Source organism: Acomys russatus, chromosome 8, assembly GCF_903995435.1.
Source record: "Acomys russatus chromosome 8, mAcoRus1.1, whole genome shotgun sequence".
In the NCBI taxonomy this organism is placed as follows: domain Eukaryota; kingdom Metazoa; phylum Chordata; class Mammalia; order Rodentia; family Muridae; genus Acomys; species Acomys russatus.
In genome coordinates, this window is record NC_067144.1 from 56,782,777 (window position 1) to 56,805,309 (window position 22,533).

The 22,533-nt window shown below is 38.1% G+C and overlaps 1 protein-coding gene across 1 annotated transcript in view; it reads left to right on the top strand.

Moving 5' to 3' along the window:
• The window catches only part of Usp25 (ubiquitin specific peptidase 25), a 108,873-nt gene that overhangs the window by 32,523 nt on the left and 53,817 nt on the right, over positions 1-22,533 (top strand). Inside the window, exons 4-8 of the mRNA XM_051150149.1 lie at positions 6,187-6,310; positions 8,401-8,563; positions 14,310-14,396; positions 19,057-19,194; positions 22,399-22,475. Of these exons, the coding sequence (XP_051006106.1) occupies positions 6,187-6,310; positions 8,401-8,563; positions 14,310-14,396; positions 19,057-19,194; positions 22,399-22,475 (589 nt within the window). The remainder of the gene's footprint in view (positions 1-6,186; positions 6,311-8,400; positions 8,564-14,309; positions 14,397-19,056; positions 19,195-22,398; positions 22,476-22,533) is intronic.

The window sequence follows — 22,533 nt, forward strand, 5'->3', positions numbered from 1 at the left end:
TCTGTGTTCTCATGGGCCATCCTTCCTTAGAGTGTCCCCATCCTCCGGGTGCCTAGGTTGGCTTTCTCCTAAAACAAGCCGGCGCAGTGTGTGGTTCTGGTTTGCATCCCAACTTGTTCCTTCAACTCTCCTCACGCTCATTTTTTCGTCTTCCCTCTCAGAACTGGGGCTTAATCCCAGGGCTTTAGCACGTGTGAGGCAAGACCTTTAACACTGAGTGAATCACCCCGGTCTCCTCACATTCCCGTTCAATATTTCATCTCTCAATTCCCCGCACCGAGTTCTTCCTGCTCCCGCCTTATGTCTAGGTGACAAATATAAAGTCCATTTATTAAGCAAAACACAGCATTCCCCTGGACTTAGCTTCATGTAGACAGTGAGATAATGAAAACTTTATTTCACCTTTTCAAAATAAAATATTTACACTGTCATTCAACTAGATTTCGGGATAAATGACACAAGTGCAAACAAACTCGTGGTTTAAAATGTATTTTTATGATGAGAATTATAAACCATGCAAACATTCAAAGTGTGTGTAAAATCCGATAGGGTGTACGTATTTGGGAGTTAGAGAAATATATAATTCGTGGAAATTCCTTGAAGAACAAACATATCATGTGCTGTGTTTCTGACATTAGGAAATTACTTTAATTTGGGAGATCTTAAAAATGTGGGTAGCTGCTCCAGTGGTCGTGTGCTTTACTGAAGTTGTACCCAGCTAGCAGGTCTAAGTGCCTTTGAGTTGTCCTCACAGCGATACAGTTAGCAATGGAGTTTGCAGTATTTTTCCAAAATCTTACCATGGCACCGATATGAACATTGAACGTACTGGTATTTGGATGGGATTTTTACAGAGGCTATTTTGATTTTAGATTTACTCCTGCCAGTTACCAATTGTTTCTAGCCAAATTAATTCTTAGCTCTTTTTTTTCTAAACGTACAGAAAATGCTAGTTTTTCATTATACAACTGATAGCTCCACCTGTTTAATGTATTTGTTGTCCTACTAACCCCTGAAAAGGAAATTCAGTGAGCTACAAGGCTGGATTTCTCAGGCAGTTTTTCAGTATATGCCAGAATTGCAAAGAAGGAGGCTTCGATGCCAGTGAAGGAATAGGTTTGTAGGCAAGAGTAAAGGCAAGCAGACAAAAAGAGTAAATAAGCTTTTTTCCCTCCGGCTTCTTTATATAGGTGTGGCTCAAATTAAAGGTGAATCTTCCCACCTCAAAAGATCTAGATAATAGTGGGCCTTCCCACATCAAATGACTTAATTAAGAAGAAAAAAAATCCTCACAGGTGTCCCCAGCCACTTTAGTTTTAATTAAATCCACATGGGATCAAATTGACAACCAAGAATGGCCATCAAACGGAAAACCAACTATGCATGAATTACAAAAAAAAGTCACATTTAACCACTATTAAAATTACGTCTTCCTTACTAATACCTTAAGTAAAATAATACTTGAAATCTGAGTGGGTCACAAAGTTCTTTTTTCATGATGGCCACACTGTTCTAAGTACATGGGAGAAGAAAAACAGCTTTATGGAGTAATGGGAACACTACGAACAAAACTGTAATTATGGTGGCTTTACAAATGAGACCTTTTCCTTTACTGGAAGAAAATGTTTCAGTCAAGGGCCGATAGTATCTGATCTCAGCTAACCTTTTCCATCATTAAATTGTACTGTTGCCCAACACCGGGAGAGGCAGGCTCCAATTCCCATCTGGCTTACAGTTGTTCCTCTCTGTCCAACTCCTGGAGGATTAGAGACGTGCAGAGAGACAAAGGGGCAGAAACCACTGGATGTGGTTATTCTAGCCACAGGTAGCTGTAGCCTTTTATCCCAGTGGAAGAAGCAAGCATCTTTTGTCTGAATGCTGCCGGGGCAAGGCAGATGATACGTCTGTGTGTCTAGACAGGAATCAGAAAGCAGGAAGTAGTGGGTTGGGCCCCAGAGGGGAGGAGTCCGTCCAGCCCAACCTGCTGCTTTGTTGCCGTGTTCTGGCCTCTTCACCGAGATGGCTGGCATGTAGGGCCTGTGGCAATATTTCCTGACATTCGTCTGGTGATCATGCTTTTTTTTTTTTTTTTTTTTTTTTGTCAACTCAGTTGTAAAAATCAATTACAAATATCCCAATCCCATCTACCCAAAAGTATTGTAGAACAAGTGTGTATTTAATAACATGGCACACTTTTGATCTCAGAACTCCTGTAAACTCACAGACTTATGGTGGACTCCAAGTGCCTTTGTTGATATAAAATATTTTCTGTGTTAGAACTTAAAATTCAGAGAAGCTTACAAAATTAATAAAATAGCAACCTATTTGGTTTATATAAACATTTTGCATAAAGCATGTTTCTAAAACTAATTAGCAAAAAGGTACATGTTCTACTCTGCTGCAAATGTCTCACATCTATGGTATTGTAAAGAGCTGGGGTCTTAATCTGTGTTGCTGGGGTTGCATCTGTTGGAGTAAGTTGCCTTGCTTCTGTTATGTGAAAAACATCTGGCTTTATGCAGATGTTCATTTAGAAAAGGGAGGAGTGTTTTAACTGCCTATTCAAATAATGACTGTTCTGTTTACTGTACCCAAGTTCAGTGGTTCTCAGTTTGATACCGGTGAGTTGCAGTGTGATCCTAGTCACACACTCTCAGTGTTTATTATCAATTGCCTTCCAGATAGTGGTGTCAGATATTAAAATCTCCCAGTATCTTGCTGTTTGAACAGATCTGTTACCCATACATGATTCTGTCATACTGTGTGGATAATTGTAGTTCCATCTATATTATGAATGAATACTGTGCCAAAATATCAAATCTGTTAGTAGCTTATGAACTAGCTTTCAGAAAAGCCTTTAGATTATGAGGAACTATCAGGATCATAGTAACTGAAGCATATTTTTTCAAAAGTTTGAGCTTGGATGAAGTTATCTATCAGTCATTAACAACAGTTACTCTGCAGTGCATGGTAAGTGAAATTTGGGTATTCATGCTTTGTACTATGTCATTTGTTCTTTTAACTAAAAATGGTATTCTATGAAAATACTAATTTTGCGACTCTAGCACTGGCAGGCATTTTACAGCATGCTTTACCATACAAACTTTGTACATTTTAATTGGTCATTGACAATTTAAAAGCCTCATCAATCCAGATTCAATGTTTAGTAAAATTATTATTTTTTGATCAAAGTTATACTTCTTCAGGGGAACTGAATTTCTTAGAAAGTTGATTGTGTTTATTTCTGAGTAATAGAAGGGATTGCATCTTGGTACCAGTGCCGTGCTCTCTGCTGAGATGTGCTGTCTTTGCTCCCATGGTTCTGCATCAGCAGGGCAAATATCAGGAGCAGCCGATGGAGCACATGTCCATAGCACCGTGATTAGCGCCGTTCCCTACAGGAGGTCCCACTGCGTCTTGAAAGAGTCTGTAGGGTTGAACGGACCACACTTGAAGAACTGATTGTGGGGGAAAACAACCCCATAGGATTTAAGAATGAAAGTCAGACTTGGAGCCTGTATACCCTTCTCTACCCTGTTACACTGTTAAATTTCTCAGCCCTGTGGGATAGGTCAAACTATGCCATCCTTGCTAATTGTTGTTACCTGAATTCCCGTTCATTGGTCATGAAAGAGTATAAGTATAATTAATTACTCTAAACAGGCTTCTAGTCAGTCATGAAACATCAAACATGCTAGGTACTTTCATAGAATAAATTTAATTTATATTAATTTAAAAGTGTATATGTTGGTTTTTTGAGACAGGGTTTCTCTGGATAGTCTCACCTGTCCTGGACTGACTTTGTAGAGCAGGCTGACCTTGAACTCACAGCAATCTGCCTGCCTCTGCCTCCGGAGTGCTGAGATTAAAGGAGTGCACCACCACGCCCAGCTTTATATAGAAGGAATTTAATCCAAGGTGTTAAATGATTAAAAAAAAAAAATTGCAGGAAATTGAGGGAAGAAGTGTTGAGTTCAGTTGCCTGCAGTGACCACCAATCACTTGTAATCCCTCTCCCACAGAAAGAAGATAGGTTGAAAGCCCGTTCTGATCAAGAATGTACTGCTTTCCATAGTGTTGGCTTAGTGGATAGAATGCTAGCTAAGTAACCTCCACTTGGCTCCGCCCGGATACTGGAATGCAAGAGGGTGTCGGCTTTGCTCTCTGAATGACCTTCTTGCAGCCAGACACTGGACACTAGATGATACATAGAGCATAGATACATAGATGTCCACTGAGGATGCTGGGAAAAACGGACGCAGTAGGAGCACAGCTACGCCTCTGACTGCCTTCAAAGGCTCCTGCTAGTGATGGTATTGATGCGACCTTAAGTTTACTCATAATCTTCTGTGCAAGTGAATACGGAAGATAGGTTTGTTTGTTTGTTTTGTGAGGGAAATATTATAAAGTATCAGAGACTATAATCCAAGCACTAACTGATCCTGTTTCTAGAGCTTTTGTGAGATTTTTCAAGTTTATTTCCTCTCAATCATTGTCCAGGGTCTAGCCATTTTAATTACTAAGATGGCTCTTGGTTTGTGATGCATTTCATACCAGCTAATGTCAGCCTCTTCTCCATTACTGAATCTGGACTGGGTAGGTCTACCCTCTTATAGCTCTACCTTTCTTATAGTTCTGCCTCCTTATAGCTCTACCTTCTTATAGCTCCAGCCTCCTTATAGATCCAACCCTCCTTATATTCCTGCCCTCCGTATAGCTCTCCTCTCCTTATAGCTCTGCCCTTCTTATAGCTTTACCCTCATATAGCTCTACCCTCTTATAGCTCTGTGCTCCTTGTAGCTCTGCCCTCTCTATAGCTCCACCCTCCTTTGCTGTGCCTTGAGGATAGTGAGCTTGTGTGATCAGTCATGGGAATTGCACTTAATGGCATGTGAGGTCTTTCATCATTTTAGCTACTAGACTTCGTGACGGTGTATTATATGTTTGACCTACTTTTCCAGATGTGATTAAATACTTTGGATCAAAACTTACTGTATTTTATGAGGGTTTATTGTACTTGTAAGGTCATTAAAAACCCTTTCTATAGCAACTATTTCTAATATTTTTAAAGTTCTTGTATAATATGCTTGGAGAAAAAGAGGCAGAACAGTAAAAATAGGTTTTTGCAATCATCGGTGTGCATTAGAGTTTCAATAAATGTATCTAATTCTATAATTCAATGATAGGATTAAGGCAGCCTTTTCTCATTTACTTCTCTTTGTATCTTTGTCAGGTAATATTTTAAACACATGTTTAAAGGCACATGAATATAAATTATGTCCACAATACGAAATTCCAATTACACATTACTACACATTATTTTTATCATTAGACTGATTTCTATCGTTGCTTAAGTTGTAATGATAGTGTTCATAATAATATTCTGTCAAGGAAATTGGCCAGGACACATAGCTGACCTGCACTGAACAAACTGTACTGATGTTGATAAAAGTTGCGGCTTTTATTCATTGGACACAGGACTAGAAGTTGTAGTGTCCAACGTCTCTTTTAAGAAATGGGACAATATGTTTACTTGCATACCTCTGTGTAAGTGAAAATCTTGTTTCAGTGAAAAGAATGGCATATGTCTTAAATTAATCACACAGTACAGAGGAGTAAACAACAAAGAGAGACAGTTCCTTGCATCTCCTTCTCTTACATCTTTCATTAGAACTAACAACTGTTGACAGTATGGCTTATTCTGCCAGACTGTAGAAAACACACACTTGCAGGCATGACATCACAAACACATACACACACACGCATGCACGTGCACACACAAGAAGCCTCTATGCTGTTGTCAGTTAGTGTAATATATACCTTAATCAGGGGGCACCAATGTGAACCGTTGGCAGGGCTTATTTTGTTTTTATTGAGAAGCATACGCCCAGAAGTCTCTCTGCTTGTTAGCTTTTACTAAGAGATTGCACGCTAAGTAAGTAAATACCAAGATTTCTCTTCTCTGTGCTACTTTCTGGATTGTATAGAAGAAACCAAGTTACTGAAAATAGTAAATGGTAGTAGTCAAGTTTGGGTTTTTAAAGATATATTCCTTCTTACAAAATAGAGAATTAACTTGGTTCTAAGAGTTTGGCTTGGCAAGGTTTATTGTGCACACAATCTCTGTGATAGGAGTTCATTTTCATGTGTTTGGCTGAATTTTGAGAAAGATATTCTGTTTTTCAGATGTGATTGATCTCACTGGAGATGACAAAGATGATCTTCAGAGAGCGATTGCTTTGAGTTTGGCAGAATCCAACAGGACGTTCAGAGAGACTGGGATAACCGACGAAGAGCAGGCCATCAGCAGGTGAGAGCGGTGTGTGCAAAGCCTGAGTGTGTGAACCCTTCTGTAGTCCAGAAAGACAGACTTTAATTCTAAGAGCAATAAGACATAATCCATTCTGAACAAATCATTAATACATTTCTGTACATTCTTACAATTTATATATTCAAACTTCAGTTGGTTCTAAAACTTTAAATAGTTTTTGTGTGATTTTGTGACATTAATTTCTTTAATTTTTGTTGTTGCCTTTTATATTTTTCTTTTGAATCTAGTATATAGTTCACCTTTAGAAGTGTATCAAATGAGTTTTTTGTTTTATTTTTTATAATGAGCCAATGGTAAGTGTTTTAGACATATAGTATATAATTATTTAACATAGTGATACTTTTTAGTGCTTTAGCATTTATGTAGGTAAGTTTATGTGTGCTGTGTGTGGAGGCTAGAGGTTAGCTTTGAGTGTGGTTCCTTAGAAGCCGTCTTCCTTGGTTTTTGGGACAGTCTGTCACTGGGACCTTGGGCTCAGCAATGTGATATGGGAGAGATGTTATAAACTAAAAGGTAGACTTGCTTCAAATTTTTAAAAATGCACATATACTATATCAATTTATATTGACATATGAATATAAAAATATTTAGACGTTTATATCCCTGATTAGCCTTATCTGTAATTCTGTGTCATGTGTTTTCTTGATGTTTTGATTGTGAGCTTAGTTTTTTTTTCTGAAAATTACTAAATATTTATTGGGTTTATATTTAAATTGTCACCTTACAAATGTATACTGTTAGATTATGATTTTTTTCTTCAGTTGTAATTCCTGCTGCTTATTAACTTGTTCCTTTCTCTCTTTCTTTTTTTAATTTTTAATTTTTAATTTTTTGGCTTTTTGTGACAGGCTTTCTCCATGTAGCCTCGGCTGTCCTGGACTTGATTTGTAGACCAGGCTAGCATTGATCTCACAGAGATCCTCCTGTTTCTGCCTCCCAAATGCTGGGACTAAAGTCATGTGTCACCACACCCAGCCCTACTGGTTTATTTCTTTAAAAATTAAAAAACAGTGTCTTATTGTGTATCCAATGATGACTTGAACTCATGGTCCTCCTGGCTTCACTTGTAAGTGTGTACATTAAGGAGGGCAGGTTTATTTTACACAAACACACAGGCAGACAGACAGATGGACACACACACACACACATGGGCATGAAAACTATGGCACTGACCATGTTAAAACTAGTTTTTAACAGCATAGCCATCTCTCCTGCCTGTGTCTTTAGTTATTGTTTCTAATTAAAACAATATATACTAACTTAAGTTACACACTGGCTAACATTGGAGATAGTTCCAAGAAAGGTCTGACTAGGCAGTTTCATCAGAATGTGATTACGAAAACCTAGATGTTATACCATTGGTTAACAGCTCCATATGGCCCCTTGACTTAGTCAAGAGACAAACATGAAAAGTGTGAGGCTTCTGGAAGCATACTATGACATTCATTTTTACAGTATGCTTTGTAATACAGTATGAATACTATAAAATAATGGCAAGTAGTGGCATTATGAATATATAAGTGCAGTGACATGGTAGCTGAGTGCTTTGAACTGTGCATAATTGTAAGTACTGTAGTTTTAAGAACTGCAAGTGTATCATCACATATGTATGCCTAGTATTACAACACAGTTGCTGTAAGGCACTAAAATATCATCTTCATTGTACCCTCTTAGGACCACTATTGCATATGAAGTCTAATCTTCACATGATTGGCACTGTGTGGCTCCTGGACCTGTGTGTGTGTGTGTGTGTGTGTGTATGTGTGTGTGTGTTATGTATGTTTGTGTAGCTAAGAATTGTCATTATTTTGCTAATCTGATTGAGGCTTTATGTTTCTTAGGAAACAATTTTTACTTCACTCGATCTGTTGCTTATTCCCACTGCCACGCTCTTAATGGCATCAAATGGCTACTCAAATAATGTCAGCATCACATATTACATATTACTTCTCTGAACATGTTAGAGCTGTGTAACAAAATCCTTAAAGTTCACCCATCATATGTTGCTGCTTAGAGTGTCCTATAATAGTGTAAAATCTTTTTCAACACTGTGTTTTCATTTCTTAAAGAGTTCTTGAAGCCAGCATAGCAGAAAATAAAGCCTGTTTGAAGAGAACACCTACAGAAGTGTGGAGGGATTCTCGAAACCCTTACGATAGAAAACGACAAGATAAGGCTCCAGTGGGGCTGAAGAACGTCGGCAACACGTGCTGGTTTAGCGCGGTTATTCAGGTAAGGGCCGAGCTTCAGCTCTCAGTCTGCGGGCCCGAGGAGCAACGGCGGGCCCTGCTGCTTCTTGCACGCTTTAAGTAGAAGTTCAGCAGGATTTTCAGACACATGGCATAAAGTAGCTTGATTTCTGAGCCCTTCTTGTCTTTAATGCCCAATGTGACTGTTTGTTTCCCATTCTTTGTCTTAGACTGGTTCTTGCTACATAGCCCAGAGTAGCCAAGAGCTTAAGATCTCCTACCTCAGCTTCTGAGTGCTGCAGTTATAGGTGTGAGATATCACATCTGGCTAAATAAAGATTTCACCGTTTCAAGACAATCTTTTTAAAAAATAAATTTAATTATTAAACAAGCTCTAAATATGTAGCCCAGGCTGGCCTCTCCCTCCTGAGTACTGAGGTTACTGTCATATAGCATAATAACTGAAACTCTCCATTTATGTTAGATTTATTTCTCCTGCTTTCTTGCCATTAGGAATTGCTGCGATTTTATTGATTTCTGAACAGGTAGAAGATAATTTTGTGGGCATTTCTCTGAAAATTTGGAGAATAATTGTAACTAAAATAGAAAATTAGAATTAATTTTTTTGTGATAAGATCAGATTTATTTATATTTAGGGGAAATAATCATAGTATTACATTCATAATTACAAGTTGACTCTTTAAGGAAACATTTTGTTTGAGGCTGATGCTGATGTTCAAATTCATCACAGTACATATGTAAGAATGCTAAAGAAGAAAATATTGATAAATCAAGATTAACAGATTTTGTTTTTGGCCTTAGCAAATTCTTGTGGAATGTTTTATTAGCTTTCTCCAAAACAGGAGCTGCTTGTAAACACACATACCCTTTATCTTCTCAACTAGGAATGATTTTTTATGTAATATATTTAGTGTGATCTCTGTTCTTTAGCTTTTTATATAATGGCAGTCATCATAATTCTTTATCATTCCCTGTTGGTATGGACAACCGAATTTCAAATTTTAAATAAAAAATTCTCTACATGTGTTGTTTAGTTTCCTACAACAGCTAAAATGTAGCTTGTTGTTTACTATTCCTAACAAGGATTTAAAAATCGTTGAACATATGTGTCATTTGTTTTTATGCTCAAACAGACTATTTTGTAGTTTTCTGAGTGTCTGTTTGTTACAATGGCTTCAGCTTGCCCACAGTGTTAGAAACTAGTTCACACCTTCTGTTTTCTGCCAGCTTGTTGTCATTGCTAAGTGACGAATCTGTGATGTTAACTCTTTTTTCCTATGAAGTTAGTATAGGTTTCAAGCCACCCGTCTTTGCTTGTAGCACCTGCGCCATATAAATAGAATTTCCTTCTTCCCCATTCTAATGATAGACACTAAAAAGTAAAATGGCTCACTACATTGTTTTCTAACACCTTAACAGTCTAGGGAAAACTCTGGACTGCTATGAATACGTAGTGCTTCTTTGACAGTAGACTTCATTATGAATTTTTTTATCCGCTTATGTGCCCGAAGCAATAAATAACATTTACTTGATCCTTTGGAGTCCTGTAGGCAGTTGTCTTGGCATCACTCTTGGAGATTGTCTCTCTTCTCCTGTAGAGTGTGAGATTCTCGTCATGGCATAGCTTAGACATTCTGACCTGTGAAAAACAGATGGAAAGCTGAGATCTGAGTGCTCCTGAAAATGTCAGCCTGCCACTTATACAGCGCCATGTGTACAACAGTGCTTCTCCTCTGTCAGGCACTCTTAAGTCCGGCAAACAAACAATAGTCAAAGGCAATTCACATTTGAAGTGATAAATTAACAGAGACAAGGAAACTACATTTTATGTTAATGAGTTCTTTTATTCTCTCAGCTCAGATGTGACAGAGAAACCATCACCTATCCTAAGTCCACTAGCAGACCATGGTTGTTTTTGTTTTTTTGTTTGTTTTGTTTTGGGGTGTGTGTGTGTGTGTGTGTGTGTGTGTGTGTGTGTGTGTGTGTGTGTGTGTGTGTAACATAACGGGGAAATTTGACTTACTCTTCCTTAATAGAAAGTAGTAATTTTATTAGTTTTCAATTTTTATTTAATTCTACTTCCATGACAGCAAAAATAGGTACTGAAGAACATTTGACTTCTCTAGGAGAAACCTCAAAACCCAGGACAGATGGCCCCTTCTTGTTAGAAGTGTGGGTTATCACAACCTTATAAAACTGACTTTTAGGAAAAATATAAAACTTTATACTGTGGAAATCTGGGTAGAAAATGTCACAAGTTCACTTGGACTTGTATTTTAAATGTATCTTAAATGTTCACCATGATTTTTTCCCCCTCATAAGCCATTTTTATTATAATTTATTCAGATTACATCCTCATGGTTGTCCCCTTCACTTGTATCTTCCCATTCCCACCCTCCCTCCCTCTTCTGCCCTATTCCCCTCTCCTAGACCTCTGGCAGAAGGGGACCTCCCCCCCCATGTGACCACAGCCTATCAGGTATTACCAGATAGCCTGCTTCCCTTTGTTCTGTGTGGCCTCCCCACCAAGGCCACCAAACTGGGGTCACCAGAGGTCATGTCAGAGGCAGTTCCCGCTCTCCCCACAACTCTGGAGAGTGAGCTGTCCATTGGCTAGACCTAAACAGGGGGTCTAGGTTCACTGCATTGTCCTTGATTGGAGCAACAATTTGTGCAGGCGACCCCAGGTACAGATCCGCCAGCCTTGATAGTCTCCTTGTGGGGCTCCATCCTCTCCCCCATTTTCCCATACCACTCTCACCTGGAATCCAGCAGTGAGTCCCAGCATCTGGCCCAAACTTCCTCCCACTCAGAGGACATACATGTTGGGCTACTAACCTACTCAGGTATCAAAAACAAAGACATATTGAAATTTTGTAGGCAAATGGATGAAACTAGAGATGATCATCCATAGTGAGGTAACCCAGACCCAGAAAGACATGCATGGTCCATGTCATCATTATTTTTAGGAGTTATTTATTACTATGTTTAGCAATCTGAATATTTTCATTTTTCTTTTCTGACATGGCTTATTCTCAGGTGTGAGGGGAGATGTACCTACTTACTTGGAAAGGAACTTTTCACTTAAAGTTGCCTCCGTTAGCATCCAATCTAAGCTTTTAATGGAATTTGCAAATTGGGTTGGAATTTCTTCATGGTGACAGAAGTGCTGCTGGCACTTTCCATTCCAGGACCCCTCAGGGTCCGACAGAGCGCGCTTACCTTGCAGAATTACGTGAGACAAGATGGAGGTGCATGTGTCAGTCACTTCGGCAATCGGCAAACAGCAGCAGCTGCTTCTGCATGGACAGGCACTTGAACGTGCTGGGAAAATGAACTGGCCATCTAGAATTCCTTACTTAGTAAATATTTATGAAATCAAGAAAACAGCTTCTCTATTTGCATTGGAAGTATAGTTGTGGGATTCTCCTCCTCCTTTTGCAGTGTTCTCGTAGAAGATTCTTTCAGACTTCCTCCTTAAGCTCTATTCCCTTTCTGCAATTCTTGTCCCAAGCATTTTTCCTCAACTGCTGTATTGAAGAGGTGACTCTCTGGCCACCAGATCTCAGGTCAGCATCTTGTCATCACCACATTAGGGTGTGGCAGCTCAGCTCATCTTTTCAGTAGTGAAGTGCTCTAGAGAGTCCTTTCTGTGCATCACCGTCTGCAGTTGTGTTTATAGAGAGCTCTGTGATGTTTGGCAGCTTCCCTTTCTGATGTTTCACAGATTGAGAAGCTCTGCTTTCCCCTATTCCTTTTCCTTGTTTCATTTCATTACTCTTGCTGCTGTGTTCAAAATCTTTTGATTACTTAAGCTCTGGTTTTAAAAAGCTGCCTTGCTGCTTAGGTTCTGACCTGAGCCTTTATTCCCATCTTTTCTGATTCCTACTCCTCCTATCAGCCTTTTTATCTCATATAAGAAGAGATTGTATATTTTAAATGTCCTTGTCCTTTGTCTTCTGGTGTCATTCATGCCATGTGTATTTAATAAGTATGTATTAAATGTATGAATAAATGAGCTGGGGACAGTGCTGAGCTCCTGTTGTCCCCTCTGTCCCAGTGGCTGAGTCAGAGAATTACTAGAGGTAAGTAGTTGGAGACACCCTGAGTAGCATGCAAGATCCCTTCTTAAAGGAACAAAATAACAAGAATGGGAAACAAGTTATTTTATGTGCTTATAATGTTTAATTAAAAAAATCTTCACTGACAGCTGGGCAGTGGTGGCCCATGCCACTAGTTCTAGCAAGGGAGAGCTAGAGACAGGCGGAGATCATGGGTTCAAGGTCAGCCTGATCTACAATTTGAGTTCCAAGTCACCAGTGCTACACAGATAATCCTATTTCAAAAAACCAAACCAACCAACCAACCAAAAACCCTGGGCGTTGTGCCACAGACCTTTAACCCAGCACTCGAAGGCAGAGGTATATGGATGTCTCTGAATTCAAACCAAGCCTGTCTCCTTCCAGCCAGGGTTATGCAGCACAACTCTGCCATAAAACAAAAACAAAGAAACAAGAAACAAAGGAAAGAGGAAGGAGGTGGTTATAAGTCATTCCAGGCACTGTTTCTATAGTTTCTATAGAAACTGCTTTTTACCAATCATATTTAGCTTTCTAGTCCTTCTATTTGTCCTGTTCCTGGTTTTGTTTGTTTGCTTGTTTGTTTTTGTTCATTTTAATTTTGTTTGTATGTTTTATAGACAACTGGTGAGCCAGGTTTACCAAAATTTATCTACTTAAAAAATTTTGTTATCATTGATTGGGATGCCGCCTTTATGTTCTATAAAGTAATCAAAATTATATTTTATAAAACGTAAACATTATTGCTGCTCATGTTGGTTTATATACTGTCAAAATGTGACTCAAGAAAGAAGCACAGTTACACTGTAAAACTTGTAGCGTATCTACGTGTATGTAGAATATAAGGAGAAAAAAAAAAAAGAATGTAAGGAGAATCACAGAGATGTTTGGATGAATTTGTATCTACTAAGTATGTGTTCTAGTATGTACTATTGTATTTTGTTTTCAACAAATGTTATGGTGATAATGAGGATTACAAAGTACCTTTTAGTAAACACTCCTATGGCTGCAGATTGAGCTTAGTGGTAGAGAAAGTCCAAGGTCCTGGTTCTATTCCAGCAGCGAAAAGCCCAACAAAAACCCCATACCAGAAAGCCTTTCACAAGTGTCCCTCTTGTTAATTGATTTTGCACTATTCTATTTTTACAGTTATATATTTGTCTCTTAGGATCTGTTTTATTGGCTCTCAAGAGAATATGTAACATTTTGTGTCATTATCACCTGATATCTAGTGATTAAGTTGACTTGTTCTCAAATTTTCTAGGTACACAATTTGAAATAGAACATATCTAAAAAGTTCTTCACTGTATTTTATCTATTTTATTTTAGGAAAATTTCATGTTAATGACTTAGTAATGACATAAACAGCTTTGAATAAATATTACACTGTGTGCTTTAAAGAAGTTGTTCTTGTATAATTTTGTGGTTTCCATGGTAGGATAAATGTTAGTTAGCAAGAATGATCTGTTGAGGCTGGATGCAGCAGAGTGGCCAGGGCACTTGCCTGTCACACACAAGGCCTTGAGTATATAAACAGACATTTCTTAGGGAGAAAATAGACATTCTTGTGCTAATTGCAACAGTTTTATGTAAGTAGCATAATTGTCAAGAGTAAGCCTTGATAACAGGGATAGTCACAATTCCATTAATAGAATACTCTCTTAGGTATCTTAAATTGTTCTTTTTCAGTCATTATTCAATCTTTTGGAATTTAGAAGATTAGTTCTGAATTACAAGCCTCCATCAAATGCTCAAGATTTACCCCGAAACCAAAAGGTAAAATTATAACAGATTTTAAAAGCCAAGTGTTAATGGTCTTCATGCTTTTTCTCTTATTTCGGGAGCTCTTAGCTCTTTATTAAACCTGAAACTGTTCCAGTTTTAATGTTATGTCATTAATCTCTATTACAGTGACTTCCTCTCCTTTTTTGTATAGATCACAAATGTGACATTTCTTCCTCTGCAGATCACAACAGCACACGAGTTCCTTGTGGTCAGTTTAGGATCCCTCACCCATTCATAGGCTACAGTTTAGGATTAATTGACTCCTCCAAACTACTGTCAGTGGCAGCAGCTGTTTTCATTTGCTCATCCAAAAGCATCATTTTCAACTGAGTTATGTGTTGTTTGCCAGGGCAAACCTAGGCCTCCTGTGCCTGGAGTTAGTGTTGGGTTGAAGTGCAGACTCCAGGGTCTGGTTGCTTAGGTTTTAGTTATGGCCCTAAAGCAAGTCACATTTCTCTCTGGGATTTTCTTCTCTGTCCTGTAGACAATAACAGTAATTGTTTCCTAGAGATGCTGAGGAGATTACATGATAAATATGTAAAGCTCTTAAAAGTGTCTCCTAACCAGGTGCTATGGCACACACCTTTAAGCCCAGGGAGGCAGATCTCTGTGAGTTTGAGTCCAGCCTGGTCTACAAAGTCAGTTCAGGACAGCTGAGGCTATACAGAGAAACCCTGTCTCGAAAAACCAAAACCAAACCAAAACATGTTTTTTACCAGTATTGTCATCTCTTTTTTAGAGAAAGTTTTAATTTTTTAAACTTTAATTTTAATAAAAATTGGGCTAATTACATGCATACATTCCTCCTTAGTGGATAAAACCATCGTGTAGAAAAATGACATACTTTGGTGCACATACCAAGTAATCTCCTTTAAAGACATGGACTGCAGACAAAGGACTTGACGTTTTAAGCTTCAGTGATGAGCTGAACTTTGTGTGACCCATTGTTACAGTGGTAAATTATTGAGTTACATTTTCCTTTTAGTGTTGAATTTTTAAAACCACCTTTTCTGCAAACCCATGCAACATTTATAATGCATACCAGAGGAAATAAAACTTACAACACAGCTAAAGAACAACTGCTTTTAAAGGGGAATCAGGGTGACCTGACAGCTCCGCAGTGCTAGAGAAATTAAGCAAACCTTTTCAAGTGTAACAGTTTTTACAGGGAAGTTTGGGACCCCTTCCTCTCATATCACACATTAGTACTGTCAGTTCTCCCTTCTCATGTCTCAGTAGAAGGCATGTATAATTTACATGCCTTTAGTTAGAATTACTTCCAAGTGTATAGTTATGTGTGTTGTGTTTACCTTTTATTCTTTTCATTTTATTATTTTATAGAGCTTCAATCTCATTTTTCAGTTTGCATAAAACCAAAAGGGTTTTGTAACATTATTTAAAAAGTAGTCATTATCAGTGTTTATATATCAGAGTTACTTGTGAGGTTCTAAGTGTACTTACTACATGCTAGAGGAGTGTGTAATGAACACACGCTAGAGGAGTGTGTAATGAGTGCATCCCTGAGGTTTGTGTAATGAGAACATGCTAGTGGAGTGTGTAGTGAGAACATGCTAGTGGAGTGTGTAATGATAACATGCTAGCGGAGTGTGTAATGAGAACATGCTAGTGGAGTGTGCAATGAGAACATGCTAGCACAGTGTGTAATGAGAACATGCTAGTGGAGTGTGTAATGAGAACATGCTAGCACAGTGTGTAATGAGAACATGCTAGCGGAGTGTGTAATGAGAACATGCTAGTGGAGTGTGTAGTGAGAACATGCTAACATGCTAGCAGAGTGTGTAATGAGAATATGCTAGCGGAGTGCTTAAGAGCCCATGCTAGAGAAGTTTGTTTCTATAGTGGAAGGAGTGTTACCATTTTCATTTTCCGAAAAACTCTTATGCAAAAGAATATTGTGAAAATTCACCTAAGACTTGAGAAATGCAGGTTGTTAATATGGCATGGCAACAGCAGGAAACACTATAGTTTGATGCCTTTAAAGGCAGTGTTGCAGTTATGGGTAGTTGGCAGGCATGGATTCATGCTAAATTCACTTGAGATAATGAAAGATAGTTTCTGTTTTAAAGAGTATAATATAACATTTGCATTTTTAAATAGTAAATGTACAATAAAATTATCACATTTACTATTATATTGAATTTGAAAACTAATGTGTTAAAATACAGAATACATCTGGGATATTTTTAAACATATTACAGAGATGTCAAGTGCACACACTGCTAAGAATATCTTTTTAAACAAAGCTTCCAAAAATATTGTGTACATTTTAAATGACTTAAAAGTCAGTTTGTATTTTAATAGAGTTGAGACAGGGTTTAGATAGAGTTTAGATAGGATTATATACTGTTATTTTAACTATTGATAAGTTTAGTGTATAGAAAATTTGTTATCTTTAAAATATTGACAGATCACTGTGTCCCATATACATATATTCTTTGAGCTTAAAATATCTCCAGGTCCTCAAGGTTTTAATAAAAGAAATGAAAGTGTGTCTCCACAAGAATTTTCACACCGTTTTTTGTAGCAGCTGAAGAGACTGTGGGATAAAAATGCTTTATTTAACCTGCAATGCAGTAGTACACAAGCATTAATTGTAACAAATTACTAGTGTGCACCACCATGTAGAGGAAGAACTGAGAGGGTGGACTGAGCGCACAGAACCTGACAAAAGCAAATACCTGGAGGATGACTCCATTTGGAGAAACATGCAGAAAATGCAGCATGGCTGACGTTAGCTGAGGTGACTTGGGGATGAGCACATTCTGGGTGGTGACTAAGCAGCTTGGCTACCTTGATGGTGATGATGTGTATGTGAAACTTGGGGAAGTGGGTTTTTTTTTTAAGTGGTGTGTGTATTGGGCCTTAGTTATACCACTACAAGTCTGTTCACGAAGTAAATAAAAATAGTGTTCAAATATTTTTTATGTGTGCTGATTTTTTTCATAATTTAGCCAAGTAGAGTAGTCACTCTGCTTCATTGTATAATGTTAGGTCTTTTGATAGTTTTTTTTAGCTGCAGGTACCGACTGAGACAAATATTTCATAATATTTTACTTTCCAAATAATCTTGGCAGAATTTCTTTTCCTTAAAATACGTTGCTTCCATCCTTGTACTTGATAAGGAGTGTCCTTTCCCATGTCTGTGTGCTAATAAAGAAATGGATGGCAGGGAACAGGCTATTCTGGGAAGTTATTGTGTAGTTTAAAACTTTCATTTTTATAATTTTAAACGTTAATTAGATAAGGTAGTTGGTGAAAGAGTTAAAAGTAAGACAGGGAACGGATTAATTTTTCATGTATATGATTGTCTTTACTCTTATTTCTGCTGAAAGAACATATTATATATAAGTACGTGTTATTTGAAGTTCTTTATGGCTTAGAAGTTTTATTTCAGGATTAGTGTTTGTGAGAATGCTTCAGTGGTATGTGTACTTTGGGGTTAAACAAATCTTTGAAGTCCTACTTGTTTCTCAAGACTTCCATCTTAGTGCATTGAGAGACCAATTACTTCTATGTAGGTTATATTACTCTGAACACGAGTTATATAAAATTGTCTATATTGATGCTGCTATAGTGATGGCAATTATGGAAATTAAAAACCTTCCCGTATTTAAGTTGATAAATGCTAAAATTGATATTGTAAAAACTATTTTAAGAACTGATTTTCTGCTGTGAAGCATTTCACTACATTACATACATTTCATAATTTTTACTTTTTTTGTTGTTGTTTTAGAATAGTGACAAATCTCTTTTTCTAGAAGGTTGGGTATAACCAGCCAGTAAGAACTGAAAACCTGCTTTGTGTGACAGAAAGGAGAAAATATAGTTAAATCATTGAGAAGTGTGTCATCCTAGTGAGAAGAAAATTAAGATTTCATGTTAGGGCTTGACCTGACTAATGATTTTGCTAATATCATACTTATTAAACATTTAAATTGAAAAATTATAGCAATTACATTAAGTTTGAATTAACTTTTATAATGTATAAAGTAAATGTATGAAATTTTATTAATAAATAGAAAGTAGTATATACAAATAGGTTTTAGTGTTTATTAGGCCATTAAGAAAAAAATTAGACAGAACCCTAATATTGGTTCAATAATTTGGGGGCATTGTATGACAAGTGGCAGTTGGCGGTCCACATTCAAGCCCTCATTCCCGTCGATGTAGAGCTTGGAGGCGCTGTTGACTTGAGGGTCTAGAGAGTGCCTAGAGGTCCTTTGTTTAAGTGGGCTTCATGGAGTACAGAGCTCAGATGGTGCCTGGCGTGCGCTGAGCGCCCACAGAACCCTGGCTCTTCTTGCTGCCCTTGTCAGCACCAGCTGCACCCTGATGAATGGAGATTATAATGAACGGACTTAAATGAGGTGGATATTCTTGGCTGGATGGTGATGTAATTTGCTATGAATATGCGCTATGAATTTATGCAGAAATTTTGAGGCTAGCTTAAGTCTTGTGTTGTAGCTCTTAACTCATTGGAGTCTTGTAGTGAACACTCTTTTTCAATGTGACAGTGACAGATTTGTTCTAATAGGTGGCAGTTCTCTTCTGGCTCCTGTTGAAGTATCTGTTGAACAGTGAATAGTTCACTGATTTTATTGGGTTACCTTTCCCCCCCTTCTCTCTGCAGGAACATCGGAATTTGCCTTTTATGAGGGAACTGAGGTATCTGTTTGCACTTCTTGTTGGTACCAAGAGGAAATATGTTGATCCATCTAGAGCAGTTGAGATTCTGAAGGATGCTTTCAAATCAAACGACTCACAGCAGGTAGCCTCCCGTCCCTTGTAAATGATATTTCCACTTAATCTTATAGATGCTTATGCCATTTTTCCAAGTGTTTTTGTTGATTTAGGGTGGCATGACTAAATTATGACTTGCAGCCCTTGAAATCATTATGTTATTTGTAAACAAAGCAAAAAGTGACCAAACTGGAGGTATTACAGTAAATGCAGTTGTTATTCATGGAATGATGGAGGTTGGTAAGGAAAAACCAGGAACAAAAGAGTATTTATATAATTTAAAAATTTACATTTTATGTGTATGGCAGTTTGTCTTGCATGTACTCTGTGTACTGTGTGAGTACCTGGAGTGGCTGGAGGTTAGGAGGACACTGGATCACCTGAACTGGGTTATTGATGGTGTAGAGCCACCATGTAAGGCAGGAATTGAATCTGCGTCCTCTGGAAGGATTGTCAGTTCTTTTACCTTCTGAGCCATCTCTCCAGCCTCTACAAGTAATAATTTAAAGAAACTTGTGTTAATCCAAATGCCAATGTGATTTTCATGCCCCTGCTTCTGCTGATGGAGAGGAAGTCTCCTTAGTTATCTCTAAAGACTTTTTGAAAAATACTGCTGTAGTTATTTTTCTTGCTGCTAATGGTGTTATCATCGTATCCTTTTATTAACATTAGATAAAAGCAATATAAGGGAGGATTTCTTCTTAAAAAAAAAAAAGCAGTGTCTAAAAACCAGCATTGCCACTTGAGCAGACAGACAGACTGAGAGCACAGGTAGGAGCACACATGGTTGTGGGAGATCATGACTACCAGACAGGAGGGCAGCACTGAAGTGAGGCAGATGGATAACACACACGGAGGAGGTCCACAGCCGTGCTAGTGCACAGCGAGCTTCATGTTACTTGGATTCACGAAATGGAAACTTAGAGCAAGATTCAGGGGAAAAATGTGTTTCTGTCTTAAGGATTTTCTTTTAAAAATTTTTACCTTAATTAGAAAATATATAGACACAAAGTACACTTAGCAGCATTTTCTATTGTGATATTTTCCTCTTTAAAATTTTTTTCCCCAAACAGCCAGGGCTTCTAGTGCTTTCCATCCACGTTGCTTCCTAATTTATTCTTTCTCATTGCAGCAATACTAGCACGAGCTAAAATCAATAAAATTATATTCCTCAGATGATCCCAAACTGCCAATTTTAGAACACTGCTTCTGGTTCCAAATCTGTTTTGCTCCTTTCCTCACTTGTTAACTTGTTTCTATGCCCTTCTCTGTGTGAAAGGGTGGCTCTCTTCTTGCATTGCTGTTTGTTTACACTAAACTTTGCACAAGCTCACCTCAACTCTCTGACAAACTTTCTCCTGTATGCCTTCTGCATTTACTTTTTTCCTGCTTTCTACAGACGCCATCGATCTTTTCATATCTTTCCACTTTAAGCTGGGGCTGCTGTGGGCCTGTTCCCTTGCAGTGGAAGTCCTCATGGACAAGGCCTTGGTGCTTTGCCACTCTGTGCTTCCGGATGCTCTATGGAACACCTTTCCTTGGTGTGGATCAACTAATTTCATCGTTGTTCCATCTGTTTCTCTAGAGGTCTTTAAAGGTAGATGCACACCAGTGACTTTGGGACAGGTGTGGCTTTTGTCATTACACCTTAGCGAGTTGGAGAAATGCCCACCCAAGTGTTATGATTAGTTTTAAAGTACCTTGTACTTGTGTCTTACACTCATCCAGAAAGTGTCGTGTTTGGAAAGAGGAAGCAATCGTATGGGAGAGTCTTTGGCGTGTGGAAGTACTGTCCACTTTAGTCATTCTTCGGTTTAGAAGTGTGTTATTACAGCGAAGACCTCACTTGTTCATCCTAATGAACTTTGGGAAAAGAAAAATGGTTGTATAATTGTACATTTTAGATAGATTACATAAAAAATGGGGAAAGGTTATCTCCAAGATGTATGATAAGTAGAAAATGTTGATTCTTTTTAACTACAGTCTCAAGATGAGGAAAATTGTTTAAGAATGTGAACCCTTCCAAATTAATTTAAATCTTGTTGCTCAGGAACAATAGAAAATTACCAATAGACTCAGGTCAGGAGCTTAAAATTGAGATGCTGGCAGAGCCATCTCTGACAGGAGGAGCATCCTTGTGGGCTCCCATCATTTTCTGGTATTCTTTGGTCCTTGAAGGCTAATTTTGACTTCTGTCTGTCTTCATATGTGCTTACAGCCTTCTCTTGTTCTGTGCCCAATGGGTATGGCCATTATTGGTGTTGGAGCTCACTTTTATCTAAGCTGAATTCACCATGAGATTATTAATAATTTCTACAAAGACCCAGACTCAGTTAAAGTTACATTTTGAGGTTCTCTGTGAGTTTAACAACTTGCCGCTATTTTCCCCTAAGGTGGTTCAACTAGACGGTGGTGCTGAGATTAGCCCTGCTTTACTGAGTGCACTAGGCATGCGCACTCTTCCTAGCCCGAAGTGTCAACACTTTAGAGATGAATTGAGTGATCAAGGAACTAGGTGGAAAAGTGTGTAATTACTTTTTTCTTGAGGCTGCTTTGGTAAGTAAAGGCAAATTACTTGTGTGGATTCATCTCTCTAGTCTTGATAGCAAGATCTGGGTTTTCTCTCCATTTTAAAGCCATTCCTCTGTCTTGCAAGTCCCAGTGTATAAGGAGTGGCAGTTGTTCTGTGGGCCAGTGATCATGCCAACTTTCCTGTGTTAGGGCATCAGCAAGCAAAGCGAGGGCAGAGGTGATGTTTGTTCACTTCTGAATGTACAATTAGTGTGAGGTGCAGAGGATTGTAGACTCGTGAGTGGGCTCACTAACTGCCAAGTACACGCAGGTATGGACTGAAAAGGATGTATGAGTTAAGGAAACGTTTGTCAAGAAGCACTTGTCTTTCAAAGATAATTTTGTGTAAAACGGAGAGTCTTGGGGAAAGGAAGCCTTCCATTTCATGGATTTATTGCAGAGTAGGGAGGGGGTAATTATTTTTATAAACCCATTTGTTACATTTGAGTGTGTGTGTTTCCTAAAGTGAAATCTTATGATTATAATACTTTTAAAAAAACATGGACTTCATGTCCTGGTTAAATTCTGAAAATCTGTTGCATTTTGTGGGAAATGTTCACAATATTTTTGTGAGTAATGACTGGCTGTAAGCTTTATTTTGCAGCCTTTGGCATCTGTATTAGTAGGATCAAATACCAACCAACCTTTTTTCTTTCCACAGCAAGATGTGAGTGAGTTTACACACAAGTTATTAGATTGGTTAGAAGATGCCTTCCAAATGAAAGCTGAAGAGGAAACGTAAGTTGCTGTGACGTTTAATGATGGGGTTTTAGGAAGTCACTAAGTGGCAGTTATT